The 23,000-nt window shown below is 41.5% G+C and overlaps 1 protein-coding gene across 1 annotated transcript in view; it reads left to right on the top strand.

Moving 5' to 3' along the window:
• The first annotated feature begins 2,771 nt into the window (after positions 1–2,771).
• The window catches only part of frmd4a (FERM domain containing 4A), a 458,149-nt gene continuing 437,920 nt past the window's right edge, over positions 2,772–23,000 (top strand). The window contains exon 1 of the mRNA XM_072913963.1: positions 2,772–3,162. Coding sequence (XP_072770064.1) covers positions 3,118–3,162 — 45 coding nt within the window. The 5' untranslated portion in view covers positions 2,772–3,117. The remainder of the gene's footprint in view (positions 3,163–23,000) is intronic.

The raw sequence follows: 23,000 nt of genomic DNA, 5'->3' as shown, positions 1-23,000 counted from the left end.
TGGCCTTCAACTCTTCTGCGTTTTTGGGTCTGGCATTCTGCATCTTCCTTTTCACAATACCCCACAGATTTGCTATGGGGCTAAGGTCAGGGGAGTTGGCGGGCCAATTTAGAACAGAAATACCATGGTCCGTAAACCAGGCACGGGTAGATTTTGCGCTGTGTGCAGGCGCCAAGTCCTGTTGGAACTTGAAATCTCCATCTCCATAGAGCAGGTCAGCAGCAGGAAGCATGGAGTGCTCTAAAACTTGCTGGTAGACGGCTGCGTTGACCCTGGATCTCAGGAAACAGAGTGGACCGACACCAGCAGATGACATGGCACCCCAAACCATCACCCAACCATGCAAATTTTGCATTTTCTTTGGAAATCGAGGTCCCAGAGTCTGGAGGAAGACAGGAGAGGCACAGGATCCACGTTGCCTGAAGTCTAGTGTAAAGTTTCCACCATCAGTGATGGTTTGAGGTGCCATGTCATCTGCTGGTGTCGGTCCACTCTGTTTCCTGAGATCCAGGGTCAACGCAGCCGTCTACCAGCAAGTTTTAGAGCACTTCATGCTTCCTGCTGCTGACCTGCTCTATGGAGATGGAGATTTCAAGTTCCAACAGGACTTGGCGCCTGCACACAGCGCAAAATCTACCCGTGCCATGGTATTTCTGTTCTAAATTGGCCCGCCAACTCCCCTGACCTTAGCCCCATAGAAAATCTGTGGGGTATTGTGAAAAGGAAGATGCAGAATGCCAGACCCAAAAACGCAGAAGAGTTGAAGGCCACTATCAGAGCAACCTGGGCTCTCATAACACCTGAGCAGTGCCAGAAACTCATCGACTCCATGCCACGCCGCATTAACGCAGTAATTGAGGCAAAAGGAGCTCCAACCAAGTATTGAGTATTGTACATGCTCATATTTTTCATTTTCATACTTTTCAGTTGGCCAACATTTCTAAAAATCCCTTTTTTGTATTAGCCTTAAGTAATATTCTAATTTTGTGACACACGGAATTTTGGATTTTCATTTGTTGCCACTTCAAATCATCAAAATTAAATGAAATAAACATTTGAATGCATCAGTCTGTGTGCAATGAATAAATATAATGTACAAGTTACACCTTTTGAATGCAATTACTGAAATAAATCAAGTTTTTCAAAATATTCTAATTTACTGGCTTTTACCTGTGTATATATATATAAAGAGGGACAGCGCACAGTGCATGTGGATCACATGTTACCATGGCGAGAAAACATGGAGAGACTGCCAGTTATCTAGTCTCCACCAGTTGCAGAAAATGTTTCATCAGTACAACTGGACAGTGCTGTTTCAGTTCCATCACCAGGACCATCAGTGAGTCAGACACAAACTAGTCTCATCATTGAACCAGATTCAAGGGCTGCTGAGTTGCCATCATCAGAACCCAGATCACCCACAACAAAAAACCCCACCAGTGATCCGCAGTTACCCAGAAAGGTTTCGAGTACCACCAAAAAAACTGAATCTCTGAAGACAGTATAAAAATCTGTGTTAAAGATGTACAAATACTGTTTGTATAATAAGCATGTTATTGTTTACAAATGAGGGTTAAGAGTTCAGTACTAAAAATAAAAAAAGAATGGGGCTTAAGTACAGTTTTTAATTGAGCTTCTGCATTTTTTGGTTGGGTTGTTTGGGTGGTCTATGTTTGTCTGTTGCCATCTCCTGGTGAATGTTGGCTATAGCGTACTGGGGTTACTTTTTGGTTGGCCAACGATTTACGTGGTGTTGCGCACCTGACGTCAAGTGTGTGAGTCTGTTCTGAAGTCTACAGTAAAGAGACGTACTTCATCACCTCGCCTGTTTATTGCCTCCAACTCAATATATTACAACAACATTGCTCCATGCGGACCTGGAGGGTCCGCATGGAGCTGGAGGGGGCGCGGCCTCCAGGTCCGCCTGAATTTCGGGAGATTTTCGGGAGAAAATTTGTCCCGGGAGGTTTTCGGGAGAGGCGCTGAATTTCGGGAGTCTCCCGGAAAATCCGGGAGAGTTGGCAAGTATGCCTTAACTTTTGGTTCCAATTCCTAATTAAGCTCAGTGTGAAGCGCTCTGAATAATCTGTTATGTGGTTTATTATTTGTTACATGTACACAATTCATTGATCATTCTTGGGTCTGTCTTGGTTAGGCATGCCCACTGAACCACACGTATAGCTACTGCTGAATTTAGGACATGCTTTTTCTTTTTGTGAGCTTTTATATTTCTGTACTGTATTTAGACATGCACGCAAAATATTGTACAAACAGCCATCAGTGGCATGATTACATTCGTTTATCACGCTGTCACCCAATCTGTCTTGTGCCTTGGCGCTCACGCGACACAAAAGCCAGACTGACAGTTATTTAAATTATTCACATCTTGATCTCCCCTGAAAAATCGAATCACGCACAGGTGCTGGTGGATGTGACACCAACTACACATCCCTGTCACGTGTTCACCTGTCCTCAAGCTGAAGCGTATATACCTATCTTCTTCCCTTGCAGCTGGTTTGATAGGCGCGGTCTGCTGTCTCTCTTTCTCTCTCTCCTTCTCAGTTCACCATCATTTATCCTCTGTCACAAGCGTTCTTCTAGTAGATCCATGAGTGAAAAAAAATGCCTAGCGAGCTGAATAGCACATCCTATCAGAGAGAAGCGAGACTGCAAGCCCACGTGCGTTTTCTGGTGTGCTTTGTGTTGTGAAGAGACAGAAGGCAGCATTAGGAGGGAAGGGAGAGTTTTGAAGATCTACAGTCAGCTAAAGGAGGTGGGGGTCTACAGAGAGTGCTTTTAAAAAGTGAAAAGGAGGTGTTTGGATGTGGGAGGGCAAATACAGCCCTCCTCTCACATCAAAGCGCTGTAAGGAGGAGGAATCACTTCCAATCAGCCTGAGGAGTCGCAGTGACAACGGAGAGCCACAGACTCTCCAGAGACTGGTGTTACAACCGGAGACCACAGGCTGTCTGCGGCACTCAGTTACTGACAGACTGAGGACGAAGAGGAGGAGGAGGTGACACCAGTCCCTTCATCTAGACTGAGAGCGGAGATTCAGAACAGAAAGAAGAACGCAAGAGGGTTCTCGTTAAGGAAATTAACCAGAAGAATTGGGTCATGGCTGTCCAGCTCGTGCCTGAATCGGCTGTGTGTTTGCTCATGGTGAGTCTCCAGAATTCCGTATTATTGCTGCTTTTATACTACGCTTTCCTCCTTCTCATCAGCTTGTGCATTTCCCCATTACTATTCATCAGGAAGATATTCCAATAACTTCCCTCTGACTTAAAGAAATGTGCCACTTTGACATCAGACTCATATAAAGTCAAGCTTTTGTCTCAGCACTCCACGTGGCAATGCAGCGTGGTGCTGCAGAATCCCTCAGAGACCGGCATTAAACGGAGTGTCTGCAATTGAGATATGTGGCCGTACGTGCTTTTTATGTGTGTGAGTAAAGTGCAGTGAAATGTGGTCAATGCAGTTTTGCATCATAGAAAATGTTCCTGCAGTGTGTATTTGTATTAACAAGAACCGGACTGGCCTGACCTGCTTCAGATCTGACCATAGAGGGCAATTAAATAGAAATGCACAAGAAATGTAGACAGTAACCACATTCTGGGGAGCCAGTGACACAATAACTCAACGATGCCTTGCTCTGTGTTTAGTATGGTGTTACGCTATTGTGAGAAGCCCATTAAGCGTAATTGCTCTGTGCTGGTCCACTTTGTAGGAGGGAGCACGCTCTGCTAGTTCTCATTCTACAACGTTGGCATTCAGCACGTCCGAAGGGGGTCATGCATCGCTGCACTACCTGTTATCTCCACCTGTGATGGCTGTCTGTTTCTATGGCAATGATCCATGCACCCTGCTCAGGGGAGGGGTAGAGAAAGAATGATGGAGAGAGCAGCGAGAGGAAGGTGAAAGGGCAACTGTGAGTGATGAGGGCAAGGATAGAAGGGGGAAAATGGGTTGAAGTGGGCTAATTTCCGCAAAACAAGGTCTAGTTAGTTATCGTCACCCTACTATACTTACCTCCAAAAACCTGTACTTCAGCTGGTTGGACACCATCATTTCAAGAGACAGTTTGTGCCCCTGGATTCCATTTAAGCCCCTTGCTGCATATGTTTGCATCAGCAATTAGGCGTTACCTTACAGAGTGAATTATTGTCAAGACTGACAAACTGCCTGGCTGTCACTCGTTTTAGTTGCTTTTTTAGCCAGCCCAGTGTTACAACTTTTCACTGTCATTGCAACAACAAATGTAAAGCACTGAACATCAGTGAAGTAATCAAGGCCGACGAAAGACGAATAACTAATTTTTAAAGGGGAACATTATCACCAGACCTATGTAAGCGTCAATATATACCTTGATGTTGCAGAAAAAAGACCATATATTTTTTTAACCGATTTCCGAACTCTAAATGGGTGAATTTTGGCGAATTAAACGCCTTTCTATTATTCGCTCTCGGAACGTGACGTCACATCGGGAAGCCATTTACTCACTTTCGTCGGTGTGTTGTCAGAGGGTGTAGCAACACGAACAGGGACGGATTCAAGTTGCACCAGTGGCCCAAAGATGCGAAAGTGGCAAGAAATTGGACGAAATTTGTTCAAAATACGAGGGTGTGGGGAAAGCCGACGAAATGGTCAGTCGTTGGTTCCGCACACTTTACCGACGAAAGCTATGCTACGACAGAGATGGCAAGAATGTGTGGATATCCTGCGACACTCAGAGCAGATGCATTTCCAACGATAAAGTCAAAGAAATCTGCCGCCAGACCCCCATTGAATCTGCCGGAGTGTGTGAGCTATTCAGGGACAACGCTTCCCTGGCCTGCTGACATCAACTCCAAAACTGGACAGATCAGCTTTCAGGAAAAGAGAGCGGATGAGGGTATGTCTACAGAATATATTAATTGATGAAAACTTTATTCATTACTCGTGGTTTTACATACATTATTATACATAAACTGTGTTTACCAATAATTTTGCATAAAAACATTAATTTTTTTCAATCATTCGAGTACATTCGGGTAGTCTTGTGTAATGCAGTATTTTGTGTCTATTTAGGTATGGTTAACCTGAGTGCTGAAATCGTGGAAAAATATATGTTCTGAAATGGGCTGTCTGCACTCTCAAAGTGCATGTTGTTGCCAAATGTATTTCATATGCTGTAAACCTAGTTCATAGTTGTTAGTTTCCTTTAATGCCAAACAAACACATACCAATCGTTGGTTAGAAGGCGATCGCCGAATTCGCCCTCGCTTTCTCCCGTGTCGCTGGCTGTCGTGTCGTTTTCGTCGGTTTCGCTTGCATACGTTTCAAACCGATATGGCTCAATAGCTTCAGTTTCTTCTTCAATTTCGTTTTCGCTACCTGCCTCCACACTACAACCATCCGTTTCAATACATGCGTAATCTGTTGACTCGCTTAAGTCGCTGAAATCCGAGTCTGAATCCGAGCTAATGTCGCTATACCTTGCTGTTCTATCCGCCACGTTTGTTTGTATTGGCATCACTATGTGACGTCACAGGAAAATGGACGGGTGTATATAACGATGGTTAAAATCAGGCACTTTGAAGCTTTTTTTAGGGATATTGCGTGATGGGTAAAATTTTGAAAAGAACTTCGAAAAATAAAATAAGCCACTGGGAACTGATTTTTAATGGTTTTAACCCTTCTGAAATTGTGATAATGTTCCCCTTTAAGCAAGGTAATTTTTCAAGCCAACAGCATTTGTATTCAAGCTGACACGTTCAGAGTTTGAACTCACGTGAATTATTAACGAGGGTTTATCCAGTCAGAGTGTGTGCATCTGTGCATGCATGTGTGAGCCCTGGCTAATATTGATTAAGCTTCCTGCGTCTGGATGCATTAATATTTCAGGCGAACAAGTGAGGATCTCCTGTGGCAACAACTGAGAGTTGCTGTACATAATTTGTCTTGACAGCAGCAAGATAGACTCTAAAACAAAAACAAAAACATTTTTTAACCTGTTCTAACCAATCACAAAGTGTCCCACCTGTCAATTAACCTGCCTGAAAAATATAATACAATTAGGGCTATTTTTAAAATCAGATTACCGTATTTTTCGGAGTATAAGTCGCACCGGAGTATAAGTCGCACCTGCCGAAAATGCATAATAAAGAAGGGAAAAAACATATATAAGTCGCATTTTGGGGGGAAATGTATTTGATAAAACCCAACACCAAGAATAGACATTTGAAAGGCAATTTAAAATAAATAAAGAATAGTGAACAACAGGCTGAATAAGTGTACGTTATATGAGCCATAAATAACCAACTGAGAACGTGCCTGGTATGTTAACGTAACATATTATGGTAAGAGTCATTCAAATAACTATAATATATAGAACATGCTATAGGTTTACCAAACAATCTGTCACTCCTAATCACTAAATCCCATGAAATCTTATACGTCTAGTCTCTTACGTGAATGAGCTAAATAATAATATTTGATATTTTACGGTAATGTGTTAATAATTTCACACATAAGTCGCTCCTGAGTATAAGTCGCAGCCCCGGCCAAACTATGAAAAAAACTGCGACTTATAGTCCGAAAAATACGGTAACCATATTTCGGAATTTGGATTAATCATGATTAATCACAGGTGATTACTCACATGCATAATTAAAATTATCTTAAGGAAATACCCCAATATGTGTACACAAATGCAATTGTATTGTCAGAATGCCATGCAGGAACGTTTTTTAAACATTTTATTTCAAACTGGGTAGCAGTAATTTGGTAACAGTTTTCTCTAAAGTTCTTTCAGGCTGACGTACTGATGTATGCATGCATTGATCTGATCACTAAACAGTATCGTGTTTAACGTAAAAAAAAGTGTGTTCAGTCAAAATAAATTGCATGATGATTTGTATGTACATGATTAATGCAATATATATTTGTGACGAATCACATGAGCTAACTCATTAATTTTGACAGGCCTAAATATGATATATACAATTATTAACGTCCTGGCCAAATTTTGAGTTTAAGTGGATGTTCATTCGCTACATGGGTATAGTTTAGCGGGAGAAGTAGAGAAAAATGTGTTAAAAATATAAGAGGAAAAAGTCACTATTGCTTGTTTTATTATTCTGTTTGATTATTATATTATTATATTATTAAAGCCTGCTCAGTGGCCTTGTGGTTAGGGTGTCCGCCCTGAGATCGGTAGGTCGTGATTTCATACCACACCCTGTCATACCATGGATCAGTGGTTCTCAAATGGGGGTACGCGTACCCCTGGGGGTACTTGAAGGTATGCTAAGGGGTACGTGAGATTTTTTTTAAATATTCTAAAAATAGCAACAATTAAAAAATCCTTTATAAATATAAATAAAAACCTATCTTTTTTTCCAAATAGTTCAAGAAAGACCACTACAAATGAGCAATATTTTGCACTGTTATACAATTTAATAAATCAGAAACTGATGACATAGTGCTGTATTTTACTTCTTTATCTCTTTTTTTCAACCAAAAATGCTTTGCTCAGATTAGGGGATACTTGAATAAAAAAAAATTAAACAGGGGGTACATCACTGAAAAATGGTTGAAAAGCACTGCCACAGACTATAAAAATCGGACCCATTATCTCAGCACCAAGGGTTGGAATTGGGCGTTAAATCACCAAAATGATTCCCGAGTGTGGACACCGCTGCTGCTCACTGTTCCCCTCACCTCCCAGGGGGTAGAACAAGGTGATGGGTCATATGCAGAGAGTAATTTTAGTAAAGAGTGTGTGACTATCAGTGGTACTTTAACTTTAACTTTTATTATTTTGTTTATTCTGTGAGTTTGATGAACAAAGCAAGATGAAGCAATCCTTTACACCATTCTAAAGAATGCTAACAAGCAAAATCTAGAACATTCTAATGAACAATATATCTCAGACATTTGCAAAGACATAATATGAATTGTGAGTATTATTCATTTTGATCATATTAAAGGGGAACATTATCACCAGACCTATGTAAGCGTCAATATATACCTTGATGTTGCAGAAAAAAGACCATATATTTTTTTAACCGATTTCCGAACTCTAAATGGGTGAATTTTGGCGAAATAAACGTCTTTCTAATATTCGCTCTCGGAGCGATGACGTCACAACGTGGCGTCACATCGGGAAGCAATCCGCCATTTTCTCAAACACCGAGTCAAATCAGCTCTGTTATTTTCCGTTTTTTCGACTGTTTTCCGTACCTTGGAGACATCGTGCCTCCTCGGTGTGTTGTCGGAGGGTGTAACAACACGAACAGGGACGGATTCAAGTTGCACCAGTGGCCCAAAGATGCGAAAGTGGCAAGAAATTGGACATTTGTTCCGCACACTTTACCGACGAAAGCTATGCTACGACAGAGATGGCAAGAATGTGTGGATATCCTGTGACACTCAAAGCAGATGCATTTCCAACGATAAAGTCAAAAAAATCTGCCGCCAGACCCCCATTGAATCTGCCGGAGTGTGTGAGCAATTCAGGGACAAAGGACCTCGGTAGCACGGCAAGCAATGGCGGCAGTTTGTTCCCGCAGACGAGCGAGCTAAACCCCCTGGATGTCTTGGCTCACACCGTCCCTTATGCCACCGAAGATGATCAAGAGAAGAATATCGACCCTAGCTTCCCTGGCCTGCTGACATCAACTCCAAAACTGGACAGATCAGCTTTCAGGAAAAGAGCGCAGATGAGGGTATGTCTACAGAATATATTAATTGATGAAAATTGGGCTGTCTGCACTCTCAAAGTGCATGTTGTTGCCAAATGTATTTCATATGCTGTAAACCTAGAACCTAGTTCATAGTTGTTAGTTTCCTTTAATGCCAAACAAACACATACCAATCGTTGGTTAGAAGGCGATCGCCGCTTTCTCCCGTGTCGCTGGCTGTCGTGTCGTTTTCGTCGGTTTCGCTTGCATACGGTTCAAACCGATATGGCTCAATAGCTTCAGTTTCTTCTTCAATTTCGTTTTGGCTACCTGCCTCCACACTACAACCATCCGTTTCAATACATGCCTAATCTGTTGAATCGCTTAAACCGCTGAAATCTGAGTCTGAATCTGAGCTAATGTCGCTATAGCTTGCTGTTCTATGCGCCATGTTTGTTTGTATTGGCATCACTATGTGACGTCACAGGAAAATGGACGGGTGTATATAACGATGGTTAAAATCAGGCACTTTGAAGCTTTTTTTAGGGATATTGCGTGATGGGTAAAATTTTGAAAAAAACTTCGAAAAATAAAATAAGCCACTGGGAACTGATTTTTAATGGTTTTAACCCTTCTGAAATTGTGATAATGTTCCCCTTTAATAAAATGGTGTAATACTGGTATATAGTGTTGACTGATGTTTATTTTAGAATGAATAAACCATAAAAGTTGTTGATCAAAATAGTCAAGGTTATACTAAATCAATAAAATCATCTTGAATTTATGATGATTTTAATCTACTTTCAACACACTTTCTTGTGGTCTAGTATGGCTGAGAGCACTTACTACAATGCCCTCAGAAGTACGTTTGTCACGCTACGTTTCTACGCATTAAATCAGTCTGATTTTTCAGCTCAAAAGAAGCATCCTTCAAGCCATTGAAACACCTTAATCTGATCGTGTTTGGCTTTTGAAAAGACGGACTAAAACACCTAAATTATGCGATTGAAAACCAGATCACTCAAGTGAGTGTGTGCCGCCGCAAGGGACCCTTCGTGTCTCAACGCGCGGGATATAACCCGGAAACATATCCCGTTTGCTAAAAATATAGCAACAACTAGAATGAAGAGGAGACTGTTTATTTGCTACACAAAGTAAAACAACGGAACATTTTGTAGTGTATCAATGGGAGGAAAAAAATACATTTATTTAGAAAGCCATCTTTATTGGGACCCGAACAAATACAAATGAGATGGAAGAGAAGCAAGTATATTAGGCAAAAAAGAAAGCATGCACCAACCTCTTCACGCTGCATTTGTGCACTTCAAACTGATTAACAATAACTCTCTATTCCACACAACTGGCAAGCTTATCCAGAACAACAACATCCTCATTTGAAGAGGGCACGGACAGCCTTTTCCGTGGTGTAGATGTCACGATCGATGACTCGCCTGCTGATGGCGTCATTGCAGTAAAAATTAAATATGTGTCCTCTTTATTTTCTCCAAGTTGTACACTTGTTAGGATGTGAAACATGTTAAAGCGACATATTTTGGTTCTGGTTTTGGCCGCGACTTCCTCATCTCAAAATGAAAATCATTTGAGTGGCTGTCCTTTACAACTAACCCACACCCCTCTTAAGTAGCAGCTATATAGCTGTGATTGGATATATTCCGTACTTGTCCCACCTAATCAATAAGACTAAATTAAATATGATTGGATTTTGTTTCTGTCAGCATTTTCATCTCGTTTTTATACAAACCCCGTTTCCATATGAGTTGGGAAATTGTGTTAGATGTAAATATAAACGGAATAAAATGATTTGCGAATCGTTTTCAACCCATATTCAGTTGAATATGCTACTAAGACAACATATTTGATGTTCAAACTGATAAACATTTATTTTTTTTGCAAATAGTCATTAACTTTAGAATTTGATGCCAGCAACACGTGACAAAGAAGTTGGGAAAGGTGGCAATAAATAATGATAAAGTTGAGGAATGCTCATCAAACACTTAATTGGTGAACAGGCAAATTGGGAACAGGTGGGTGCCATGATTGGGTATAAAAATAGATTCCATGAAATGCTCAGTCATTCACAAACAAGGATGGGGCGAGGGTCACCACTTTGTCAACAAATGCGTGAGCAAATTGTTGAACAGTTTAAGAAAAGCCTTTCTCAACCAGCTATTGCAAGGAATTTAGGGATTTCACCATCTACGGTCCGTAATATCATCAAAGGGTTCAGAGAATCTGGAGAAATCACTGCACGTAAGCAGCTAAGCCCGTGACCTTCGATCCCTCAGGCTGTACTGCATCAATAAGCAACATCAGTGTGGAAAGGATATCACCACATGGGCTCAGGAACACTTCAGAAACCCACTGTCAGTAACTACAGTTGGTCGCTACATCTGTAAGTGCAAGTTAAAACTCTCCTATGCAAGGCGAAAACCGTTTATCAACAACACCCAGAAACGCCGTCGGCTTTGCTGGGCCTGAGCTCATCTAAGATGGACTGATACAAAGTGGAAAAGTGTTCTGTGGTCTGACGAGTCCACATTTCAAATTGTTTTTGGAAACTGTGGACGTCGTGTCCTCCGGACCAAAGAGGAAAAGAACCATCCGGATTGTTATAGGCGCAAAGTTGAAAAGCCAGCATGTGTGATGGTATGGGGGTGTATTAGTGCCCAAGACATGGGTAACTTACACATCTGTGAAGGCACCATTAATGCTGAAAGGTACATACAGGTTTTGGAGCAACATATGTTGCCATCCAAGCAACGTTACCATGGACGCCCCTGCTTATTTCAGCAAGACAATGCCAAGCCACGTGTCACATCAATGTGGCTTCATAGTAAAAGAGTGCGGGTACTAGACTGGCCTGCCTGTAGTCCAGACCTGTCTCCCATTGAAAATGTGTGGCGCATTATGAAGCCTAAAATACCACAACGTTGAACAACTTAAGCTGTACATTAAGCAAGAATGGCAAATAATTCCACCTGCGAAGCTTAAAAAATGTGTCTCCTCAGTTCCCAAACGTTTACTGAGTGTCGTTAAAAGGAAAGGCCATGTAACACAGTGGTGAACATGCCCTTTCCCAACTACTTTGGCACGTGTTGCAGCCATGAAATTCTAAGTTAATTATTATTTGCAAAAAAAAAAAAAAGTTTATGAGTTTGAACGTCAAATATCTTGTCTTTGTAGTGCATTCAACTGAATATGGGTTGAAAAGGATTTGCAAATCATTGTATTCCGTTTATATTTACATCGAACACAATTTCCCAACTCATATGGAAACAGGGTTTGTAGTTTTTAGACACCGGGAAGCAGCAATCGCTATGAAGAAGGCTGACATGACAGACAAAATCTGTCAAGACACCAAACGCACTTGCAGGTCATTTGTTGTATTGTAATTAAAAGTGTGATTAAAAAAAGCATAATGTTTAAAAAAAAAATATTTAATTAAAACGAATTGTCCAAAACTCATCTGTTAACGGTACACTTATTAATAATATTAATAATTATTACAATTTTATCTATCTGTGAATAATTAATCGCCATTAATTTTGAGTTAAGTATGAACAATGCAATTAATCGCAATTAAATGTTTGAGTCGTTTGACAGCTTTAGTTTACACACAAGAAAAATGTGCTCATACACCCGCCGTACTTGCCTTTTCATCGACTTTGAGGTTGAAAGTTGAATTTTCAACTATTTGAAAACAGCCTTAAAGATATCACTGTAACCAACAAAAAAAACTGCATTCCCAACATGGATTCCAATATATTTCCTGTTCAATATCGCGTTCCATGTTGTAATTACATACAACCTCTGTCTGACACATATGTAGTCTTAAGAGATCAATAACATGTCTCCAGCTAATATACGTCATCAGATATTGGAGCAGATAACAATGGATAGTATCATTCCCCACCTGCTATCAAGATGAGATTGAACATGTCTTGTTTCAAATTTGGAAAATGTGGGTGGCTCATCATTTCTTCAGATGTGTGACAGCATCAATTTTGCACCCTGATAATTGTGTGCAGGACTATGATTGTATTGCTTCAAAATGGAGTTAGGCACACCGAGGATGCGCTCTGCTTTTGGATTGGCCCTGCTTTGAGAGTTACAAAAGGAGCATGTCTGAGCTAGCTCAGAGGAAAAATGTACCGTATTTTCCGCACTATAAGGTGCACCGGATTATAAGGCGCACCTTCAATGAATGGCCTATTTTAAAACGTTGTTCATATATAAGGCGCACCACATTATAAGGCGCATAGAATAGACGCTACAGTAGAGGCTGGGGTTACGTTATGCATCCCGTAGTTGCGACACCTGTTGTGGCTCAATATTGGTCCATATATAAGGCGCACCGGATTATAAGGCGCACTGTCAGCTTTTGTTAAAATTGGAGGTTTTTAGGTGCACCTTATAGTGCGGAAAATACGGTACTCTGATGGACACCCTAAAATACAAAATTAAATGCAGATCAAGTGAAGATGAGACTAGAAGAGATTATTTAAAACCTATGATTTTTATCTATCTGTAAATAAGCAGTCTAGGGCTCCAGTCAACATTTTAGGTTTTGATACAGCTAATCCAAAATGCATCACCAAAACACATAGGGATACATTTACTTGATGGAATTGTAACTAAAAGAGGGGTGAGTTCAAAACTGGTACTACTGTTACGCCAAACAATGTACAAAACCCAAAATTGGTGAAGTTGGCACATTGTGTAAATGGTAAATAAAAACAGAATACCGTATTTTTCGGACTATAAGTCGCAGTTTTTTTTCATAGTTTGGCCGGGGGTGCGACTTATACTCAGGAGCGACTTATGTGTGAAATTATTAACACATTACCGCAAAATATCAAATAATATTATTTAGCTCATTCACGTAAGAGACTAGACCAGGGGTCGGCAACCCGCGGCTCCGGAGCTGCATGCGGCTCTTTGATCACTCTGATGCAGCTCAGCTGCATACTTGACGACTCTCCCGATTTTCGGTGCCTCTCGCAGAAAACTCCCGGGATTAATATCCTCCGATCTTCACCCTAACAATAATAATAAGGGCGTGCCATGATTGTACAGCATTTAGCGCCCTCTACAATCTGTACAAATAGCGTGCCAGCCCAGCCTTTTGTTATATGCATCATCTACTTGCACGCGTAAGTGACAGCAATGCATACTTGGTCAACAACCACACAGGTTACACTGACGGTGGCCATATAAAACAACTTTAAGACTCTTACTAATAATGCGCCACACTTTGAACCAAAACCAAACAAGAATGACAAACACATTTTGGGAGAACATCTGCGCAGCTTAACACACCATAAACACAACAGAACAAATACCCAGAATCCCATGCAGCCCTGACTCTTTCGGGCTACATTATACACCCCTGCTACCACCAAACCCCCCCCCCCACCCCTCCGTGCGTCGGTTGAAGTGGGCGGGGTTTGGTAGCGGGGGTGTATAATGTAGCCCGGAAGAGTCAGGGCTGCATGGAATTCTGGGTATTTGTTCTGTTGTGTTTATGTTGTGTTACGGTGCAGATGTTCTCCCGAAATGTGTTTGTCATTCTTGTTTGGTGTGGGTTCACAGTGTGGCGCATTATTAGTAAGAGTGTTAAAGTTTTTTATACCGCCACCGTCAGTTTAACCTGTGTGGTTGTTGATCAAGTATGCCTTGCTGTCGCATACGTGAGCAAGCAGAAGCCCCATACAACGTGTGATTAGATCGGCACGCTGGTTGTAGTGGGTGCTTAATGCTGTACCACCACGGCACGTTCGAAAGAATAGTTGCCTCGTATTTCGTAGTCTGTCGGAAAAATCGGGAGGGTTGACAAGTATGACGCTATCAAGCGCCACTCATATAAAACTCGCGGGCCGCACTAACATTCAATTTTCAAATTAAGGTGTGGGCCGTGTGTCTGAGACCCTTGGTTTAAGCATATCACAAAGCCAAAAAAAACTTTGTATGCAATGTTATTTCATTTTAAATTACAAAAGATTTTTGTGGCTCCCATTGTTTTCTTTAATTTGTGAAACTGGTCAAAATGGCTCTTTGAATGGTAAAGGTTGCCGACCCCTGGACTAGACGTATAAGATTTCATGGGATTTAGCGATTAGGAGTGACAGATTGTTTGGTAAACGTATAGCATGTTCTATATGTTATAGTTATTTGAATGACTCTTACCATAATATGTTACGTTAACATACCAGGCACGTTCTCAGTTGGTTATTTATGCCTCATATAACGTACACTTATTCAGCCTGTTGTTCACTATTCTTTATTTATTTTAAATTGCCTTTCAAATGTCTATTCTTGGTGTTGGCTTTTATCAAATAAATTTCCCCAAAAAAATGCGACTTATACTTCAGTGCGACTTATATATGTTTTTTTTCCTTCTTTATTATGCATTATACTGCGTAGCGACTTATACTCCGAAAAATACGGTACTCTGATTTGCACATCCTTTTTAACCTATATTCAATTGAATAGACTGCCAATACAAGATATTTAATGTTGGAACTGAGAAACTTATTATTATTGTTATTATTTTTGCAAATAATCATTAACTTAGAATCTAATAGCAGCAACACATTGCAAAAAAGTTGTCACAGGCGCATTTGTACCACTGTGTTACATGGCCTTTCCTTTTAACAACACTCAGTAAACGTTTGGGATGTGAGGAGACACATTTTTTAAGCTTTTCAGGTGGAATTCTTTCCCATTCTTGCTTGATGTACAGCTTAAGTTGTTCGACAGTCCGGGGGTCTCTGTTGTGGTATTTTAGGCTTCATAATGCGCCACACATTTTCAATGGGAGACAGGTCTGGACTACAGGCAGGCCAGTCTAGTACCCGGACTCTTATACTACAATCCACGCTGTTGTAACACGTGGCTTGGCATTGTCTTGCTGAAATAAGCAGGGGCGTCCATGAACAAGACATTGCTTAGATAGCAACATATGTTGCTCCAAAACCCGTATGTACTTTTCAGCATTAATGGTGCCTTCACAGATGTGTAAGTTACCCATGCTTTGGGCACTAATACACCCCCATACCATCACAGATGCTGGCTTTTGAACTTTGCGCCTAGAACAGTCCGGATGGTTCTTTTCCTCTTTGGTCTGGAGGATACAACGTCCACAGTTTCCAAAAACTATTTGAAATGTGGATTGTCAGACCACAGAACCCTTTTCCTCTTTGCATCAGTCCATCTTAGATGAGTTCGGGCCCAGTGAAGCAGGCAACGTTTCTGGGTGTTGTTGATCAATGGCTTTTGCTTTGCATAGTAGTTTTAACTTGCACTTACAGATGTAGCGACCAACTGTAGTTACTGACAGTGGTTTTCTGAAGTGTTCCTGAGCCCATGTGGTGATATCCTTTACACACTAATGTCGTTTTTTGATGCAGTACCGCCTGAGTGATCGAAGGTCACGGCATTGTCGCTTACGTGCATTGATTTATGATTTATCCAGATTCTCTGAACCTTTTGATGACATTACTGACCGTAGATGGTGAAATCCCTAAATTCCTTGCAATAGCTGGTTGAGAAATGTTGTACTTAAACTGTTGGCCAATTTGCTCACACATTTGTTGACAAAGTGGTGACCCTCATCCCGTCCTTGTTTGTGAATGACTGAGCATTTCATGGAAGCTGCTTTTATACCCAATCATGGCGCCCACCTGTTCCCAATTAGCCTGTTCACCTGTGGGATATTCCAAATAAATGTTTGATGAGCATTCCTCAACTTTCACCGCTTGTGCCGGCTTTTTTTAAACATATTGCAGGCATCAAATTCCAAAAGAGCTCCAATTGGCAAAAAATAACAACGTAAGTATCTTGTCTTTGCAGTGCATTCAATTGAATATAAGTTGAAAAGGATTTGCAAATCATTGTATTCTGTTTTTATTTACCATTTACACAACGTGCAGACTTCACTGGTTTTGGGTTTTGTAAACAACTGGGAGAAAGCAGGGCACTTTTTATGTGTTTCCTGTGAAGACGTCATTGCACCCTTTTAAAAATCTGGCCTTTGTCACAGCGATGACCTCATATGGAAGCCTTGTTTATGCCGAGCTAAGGACCTTTTAAAGAGAGGCGGGCCCGAAATAAAGAGCTCACTTTGCCCTTGATGTTCCCATTCATAGCTCTTCATTACTGTCTCTCATTTAATTATACCGCTATTGAGGACGCAGACCAGATGACTCGGTGTGATCAAGCCCAGGGATTCATTTGGCACTAATCAAATCACGGCTCTATGAGATAATGCAGCATATGCATGCATATGTGTGTATAAATGCCTCTTTGCAGTTTGCATCGTGTCAACGCCTTTGAATAAGCCTCATGTTCAAATCTAACATCCATGCATTCTGTCCCTGCATGTCCTTTTGCTTCTGGACTCTTGATGCAATGTGCACTTGAAGTGTACAGATAGATGGAAGTGGGCTGTGCTTGTTTGGGGGAGGGTAGGCACCATGACATCATACTGAGATAATTGATTACTGTCCTGTAACAATAGCGGAAGGGGGATAAGGCAGATTGCTATGTGTGTGTGTACATGCACAGTGTACAGATTAATATCTCTAGTTTGTTTTACACAAGAAGGGTGCCCATAAAAGTTTTTTTTTTGTTTATTTTTTGCCGGCCTCTTTATCGTTCCCTCTCTTGTCCCTGCTCCAGCTTCTCCATTATAATAATGAAACATAGCAATCATTTCACAGTTCATCATTTGCTCAAAGCCGCAGTATGAAAGCGGAACGGTCATGCTTGAGTGATGCTGGTAACCTGGTACTGCTGATATCAGCTCGCTAAAGCTGTGCGGTTGCTGCAGGGCGAGCTGGCACTTTTTTTTCTTCGTTTCATAAAGAAGTACGCTCCATTGTAAGCGGATGTTTGTCTTTACAAAAAACTGTAAAATAATGCAAATACTCATGGTACAATGGATGGAACCTCAAGCTCATTGAAAATATTCAAAATATAATTTGGCGGTTCCAAATAAATCATACTTGCCAACCTTGAGACCTCCGATTTCGGGAGGGGGGGGGGGCGTGGTTGGGGGCGGGGTGTGGTTGGGGGCGTGGTTAAGAGGGGAGGAGTATATTTACAGCTATAATTCACTAAGTCAAGTATTTCATATTATATACATATATACAAGTAATACTTGACTTTCAGTGAATTCTAGCTATAAATATATATTTCTTTTATTATATATATATATATATAAAATAAATACTTGAATTTCAGTGTTCATTTATTTACACATATACACACAGATAACACTCATCTACTCATTGTTGAGTTAAAGGTTGAATTGTCCATCCTTGTTCTATTCTCTGTAACAATTTTTTTAACCATGCTGATGATGCATTGATGTGTGGCACGCACAAAAGTGCTTTCATCAAATGCACTAGATGGCAGTATTGTCCTGTTTAAGAGTGTCACAACATTGCTGTTTACGGCAGACGAACTGCTTTACGGTAGACGTGACTGCTGTTGTTGTGTGTTGTTGCCGCGCTGGGTCTGGGAGGACGTTAATGAAACTGCCTAACAATAAACCCACATAAGAAACCAAGAACTCGCCCTCTATCATTCTACAGTTATAACGTGATTGGGCAGGTACGCTGTTTATTTTGTGGGAAAGCGGACTCAGGTCCGCATGGACCTGAGTCCGCTTGAATTTCGGGAGATTTTCAGGAGAAAATTTGTCCCGGGAGGTTTTCGGGAGAGGTGCTGAATTTCGGGAGTCTCCCGGAAAATCCGGGAGGGTGTGAAATAAATGTCCATCCATCCATCCATCTTCTTCCGTTTATCCGAGGTCGGGTTGCGGGGGCAGCAGCCTAAGCAGGGAAGCCCAGACTTCCCTCTCCCCAGCCACTTCGTCCAGATCCTCCCGGGGGATCCCGAGGCGTTCCCAGGCCAGCCGGGAGACATAGTCTTCCCAACGTGTCCTGGGTCTTCCCCGTGGCCTCCTACTGGTCGGACGTGCCCGAAACACCTCGGGTGGCATCCTGACCAGATGCGCGAACCACCTCATCTTGCTCCTCTCCATGTGGAGGAGCAGCGGCTTTAGTTTGAGCTCCTCACGGATGACAGAGCTTCTCACCCTATCTCTAAGGGAGAGACCCGCCACCCGGCGGAGGAAACTCATTTCGGCCGCTAATACCCGTGATCTTGTCCTTTCAGTCATAGCCTAAAGCTCATGACCATAGGTGAGGATGGGAACGTAGCTCGACCAGTAAATTGAGAGCTTTGCCTTCCGGCTCAGCTCCTTCTTCACCACAACGGATCGATACAGCGTCCGTATTACTGAAGACGCCGCACCAATCCGCCTGTCGATCTCACGATCCACTCTTCCCTCACTCGTGAACAAGACTCCGAGGTACTTGAACTCCTCCACTTGGGGAAGGGTCTCCTCCCCAACCCGGAGATGGCACGCCACCCTTTTCCGGGCGAGAACCATGGACTCGGACTTGCAGGTGCTGATTCTCATCCCAGTCGCTTCACACTCGGCTGCGAACCGATCCAGTGAGAGCTGAAGATCCTGGCCAGATGAAGCCATCAGGACCACATCATCTGCAAAAAGCAGAGACCTAATCCTGCAGCCACCAAACCGGATACCGAAGCGTTCCCAGGCCAGCCAGGAGACATAGTCTTCCCAACGTGTCCTGGATCTTCCCCGTGGCCTCCTACTGGTCGGACGTGCCCAAAACACCTCGGGTGGCATCCTGACCAGATGCGCGAACCACCTCATCTTGCTCCTCTCCATGTGGAGGAGCAGCGGCTTTAGTTTGAGCTCCTCACGGATGACAGAGCTTCTCACCCTATCTCTAAGGGAGAGACCCGCCACCCGGCGGAGGAAACTCATTTCGGCCGCTAATACCCGTGATCTTGTCCTTTCAGTCATAGCCTAAAGCTCATGACCATAGGTGAGGATGGGAACGTAGATCGACCGCTAAATTGAGAGCTTTGCCTTCCGGCTCAGCTCCTTCTTCACCACAACGGATCGATACAGCGTCCGCATTACTGAAGACACCACACCGATCCGCCTGTCGATCTCACGATCCACTCTTCCCTCACTCGTGAACAAGACTCCAAGGTACTTGAACTCCTCCACTTGGGGAAGGGTCTCCTCCCCAACCCGGAGATGGCACTCCACCCTTTTCCGGGCGAGAACCATGGACTCGGACTTGGAGGTGCTGATTCTCATCCCAGTCGCTTCACACTCGGCTGCGAACCGATCCAGTGAGAGCTGAAGATCCTGGCCAGGTGAAGCCATCAGGACCACATCATCTCCAAAAAGCAGAGACCTAATCCTGCAGCCACCAAACCGGATCCGCTCAACGCCCTGACTGCGCCTTGGTGGAGTCCAATCCTCACTGGAAACGTGTCCGACTTACTGCCGGCAATGCGGACCAAGCTCTGACACTGATCATACAGGGAGCGGACTGCCACAATCAGACAGTCCGTTACCCCATACTCTCTGAGCACTCCCCACAGGACTTTCCGGGGTACACGGTCGAATGCCTTCTCCAAGTCCACAAAGCACATGTAGACTGGTTGGGCAAACTCCCATGCACCCTCAAGGACCCTGCTGAGAGTATAGAGCTGGTCCACAGTTCCACGACCAGGACGAAAACCACATAACCAAATAAATGTAATACCTTTAATTAATGCACATGTTTTATCCAACATTAGCATTCTTAAAGGAAAACTGCACTTTTTCGCCCTCTTCCGGCTTCTAAGACGTAATGACGTAACTCCGTACGTACGGAACACATGCACGCACATTAGCTTTGGGTGTTAGTTAATAATAGCGATTTGTATAGTTAATTTGAGCTGTCATTGAGTGAATATTCTATCATAACATGGCTGCAAATTGTTCGTTGCTTCTCTTAGACTGTTTTTGTGTGTGTGCACACTAGGGCTGAAACGACGCGTCGACGTAGTCGACGTCATCGGTTACGTAAATACGTCGAGGACGTCTTTGTTCGTCGACGCGTCGCATATTTACGTCACACTACCGTCATGGCGGAGCGCAAAGCAGACGATGCGAGCGGTGCGAGCGAGGGGAAAAAAGCACGCCAAAAGTCGTCAAAAGTGTGGGAGTATTTCAATAAACGGCCTAAGAAGAAACGCTACTTTTACTCCGCTACTTTTATCTACATTCAGCTCGCTACTAATTTTTATCGATCTGTTAATGCACGCTTTGTTTGTTTTGGTCTGTCAGACAGACCTTCAAAGTGCCTGCCTTACTGGTGACGTTTCACTTCGTTCCACCAATCAGATGTAGTCACTGGTGACGTTGGACCAATCAAACAGAGCCAGGGGTCACATGACCTGACTGGCTCCAAGCTAACTTCGGGTGTTACCATTTAGTGGTCAATTGTACGGAATATGCACTGTACTGTGCAATCTACTAATAAAAGTTCCAATCAATCAATCAAAAGTGTGAAGGAAAAAAGACCCTTTTTTTATTTCAACCGTAAAGACTGACTGCACAGTTCCTGTCTTCACAATAAAAGTCCCGCTCCATCGCGCCTGCACTTTCAAAATAAGAGTCTCCGAAAGCCAGCGCAAACAAGCTAGCAAGCTACGGAGTTTGCCGCCAATGTATTTCTTGTAAAGGGTATGAAAACGAATATGGAAGGTGGACAAATAAGATGCCAAATAACAACCACTTTCATGTGGTATTAGACAGAAAGGAGGAACTTTTTTTCTCCTCCATTTGAAAACGTGGATGTTACCAGCACTGCTTCCTGATTACAATCAATGCAAGTCATCAGAATCAGGTAATACACCAACTTATATTCTTGTCTTCATGAAAGAAAGGAATCTATATGTTAAACATGCATGTATAATTATTAAAACACCTTTAACATGTAAACAAAAACGGCAAAATAAATAAATATAAATTATATACTGTATATATCAATGTATGTATATATATATATATATATATATATATATATATATATATATATATATATGTGTGTGTGTGTGTGTGTGTGTGTGTGTGTGTGTGTGTGTGTGTGTGTGTGTGTGTGTGTGTGTGTGTGTGTATATATATATATATATACACATATATATATATATATATATATATATATATATATATATATATATATATATATATATATATATATATATATGATATGTGTGTGTATGTTACTCAATACTTGAGTAGTTTTTTCACAACATACTTTTTACTTTTACTCAAGTAAATATTTGGGTGACTACTCCTTACTTTTACTTGAGTAATAAATCTCTAAAGTAACAGTACTCTTACTTGAGTACAATTTCTGGCTACTCTACCCACCTCTGCTAATAATGTTGTTGTATGCACACTGTGTCGAGCGGAAATGGCCTATCATAGCAGCACAACGGCAGCGTTCTTGCCATCACCATCAACTAGTCAATCGTCCGCGTGAGTATACGTTGTCATCATTACACAAAAACATGAATGTGTCATTTGTATCTGCGTTGTAAATTCATAAACTAAAGCACCGTTTCGCTCTGAGAGGAGCGTTTGGCATGCCTGTTCAGTGTTTACAAAGACGCGCTCCTCTTTAACGCTAACGTTAATTAGTTGTGCAAATACCTTTTACAACATTAACAATTACGTATACTATGTACAAACGAACAATTAACTTTCACTTTAATCATACTATCATTGTTGTGTTATTAAGCAAAATAAGCAAAAGTTTTACTTTTGTTGAAATGTTTACACTGTTGTTACAGAATATTTCGTTTTGCACTTTTTTGTATTGGATGTTTATCTTTATTTTTGCATATTTTAGCAAATAAGCAATACTTTTACTTTTGTTGAAATGTTTACACTGTTACAGAATATTTCCGTTTTGCACTTTTTTGTATTGGATCTTTATCTTTATTTTTGCAAATTTTAAAGCAAAATAAGCAATACTTTTACTTTTGAAATTTTATACTATTGCAGAATATTAAGATTGCACTGGGTGTTTACTTTTATATTTGCACATTAAAAAGCAAATAAGCTACTTTTAATTTTGTTAAATGTTAAAAGTTTTAAATGTTTACATTGTTACAGAATATTTTGTCATGTTGTTGTCAATGTTGACTGAGTGGCCATACTTTTTTTTTTGTAAATAAAAGCCATGCCTTTTGAAAAAACTGGCCTACATTTATTTTTTCATCTTCATTTTAAATAAAAAAAATAATCGGTAAAAGGAAAAATAATCTATAGATTAATCGAAAAAATAATCTATAGATTAACCGATTAATCGAAAAAAATAATCTATAGATTAATCGATAGAAAAATAATCGTTAGCTGCAGCCTTAGTG

Source organism: Nerophis lumbriciformis, linkage group LG10 (assembly GCF_033978685.3).
Source record: "Nerophis lumbriciformis linkage group LG10, RoL_Nlum_v2.1, whole genome shotgun sequence".
NCBI classification, from domain to species: domain Eukaryota; kingdom Metazoa; phylum Chordata; class Actinopteri; order Syngnathiformes; family Syngnathidae; genus Nerophis; species Nerophis lumbriciformis.
The sequence above is the reverse complement of the archived record's forward strand: the minus strand, read 5'-3'. Positions and strand labels throughout refer to the sequence as shown.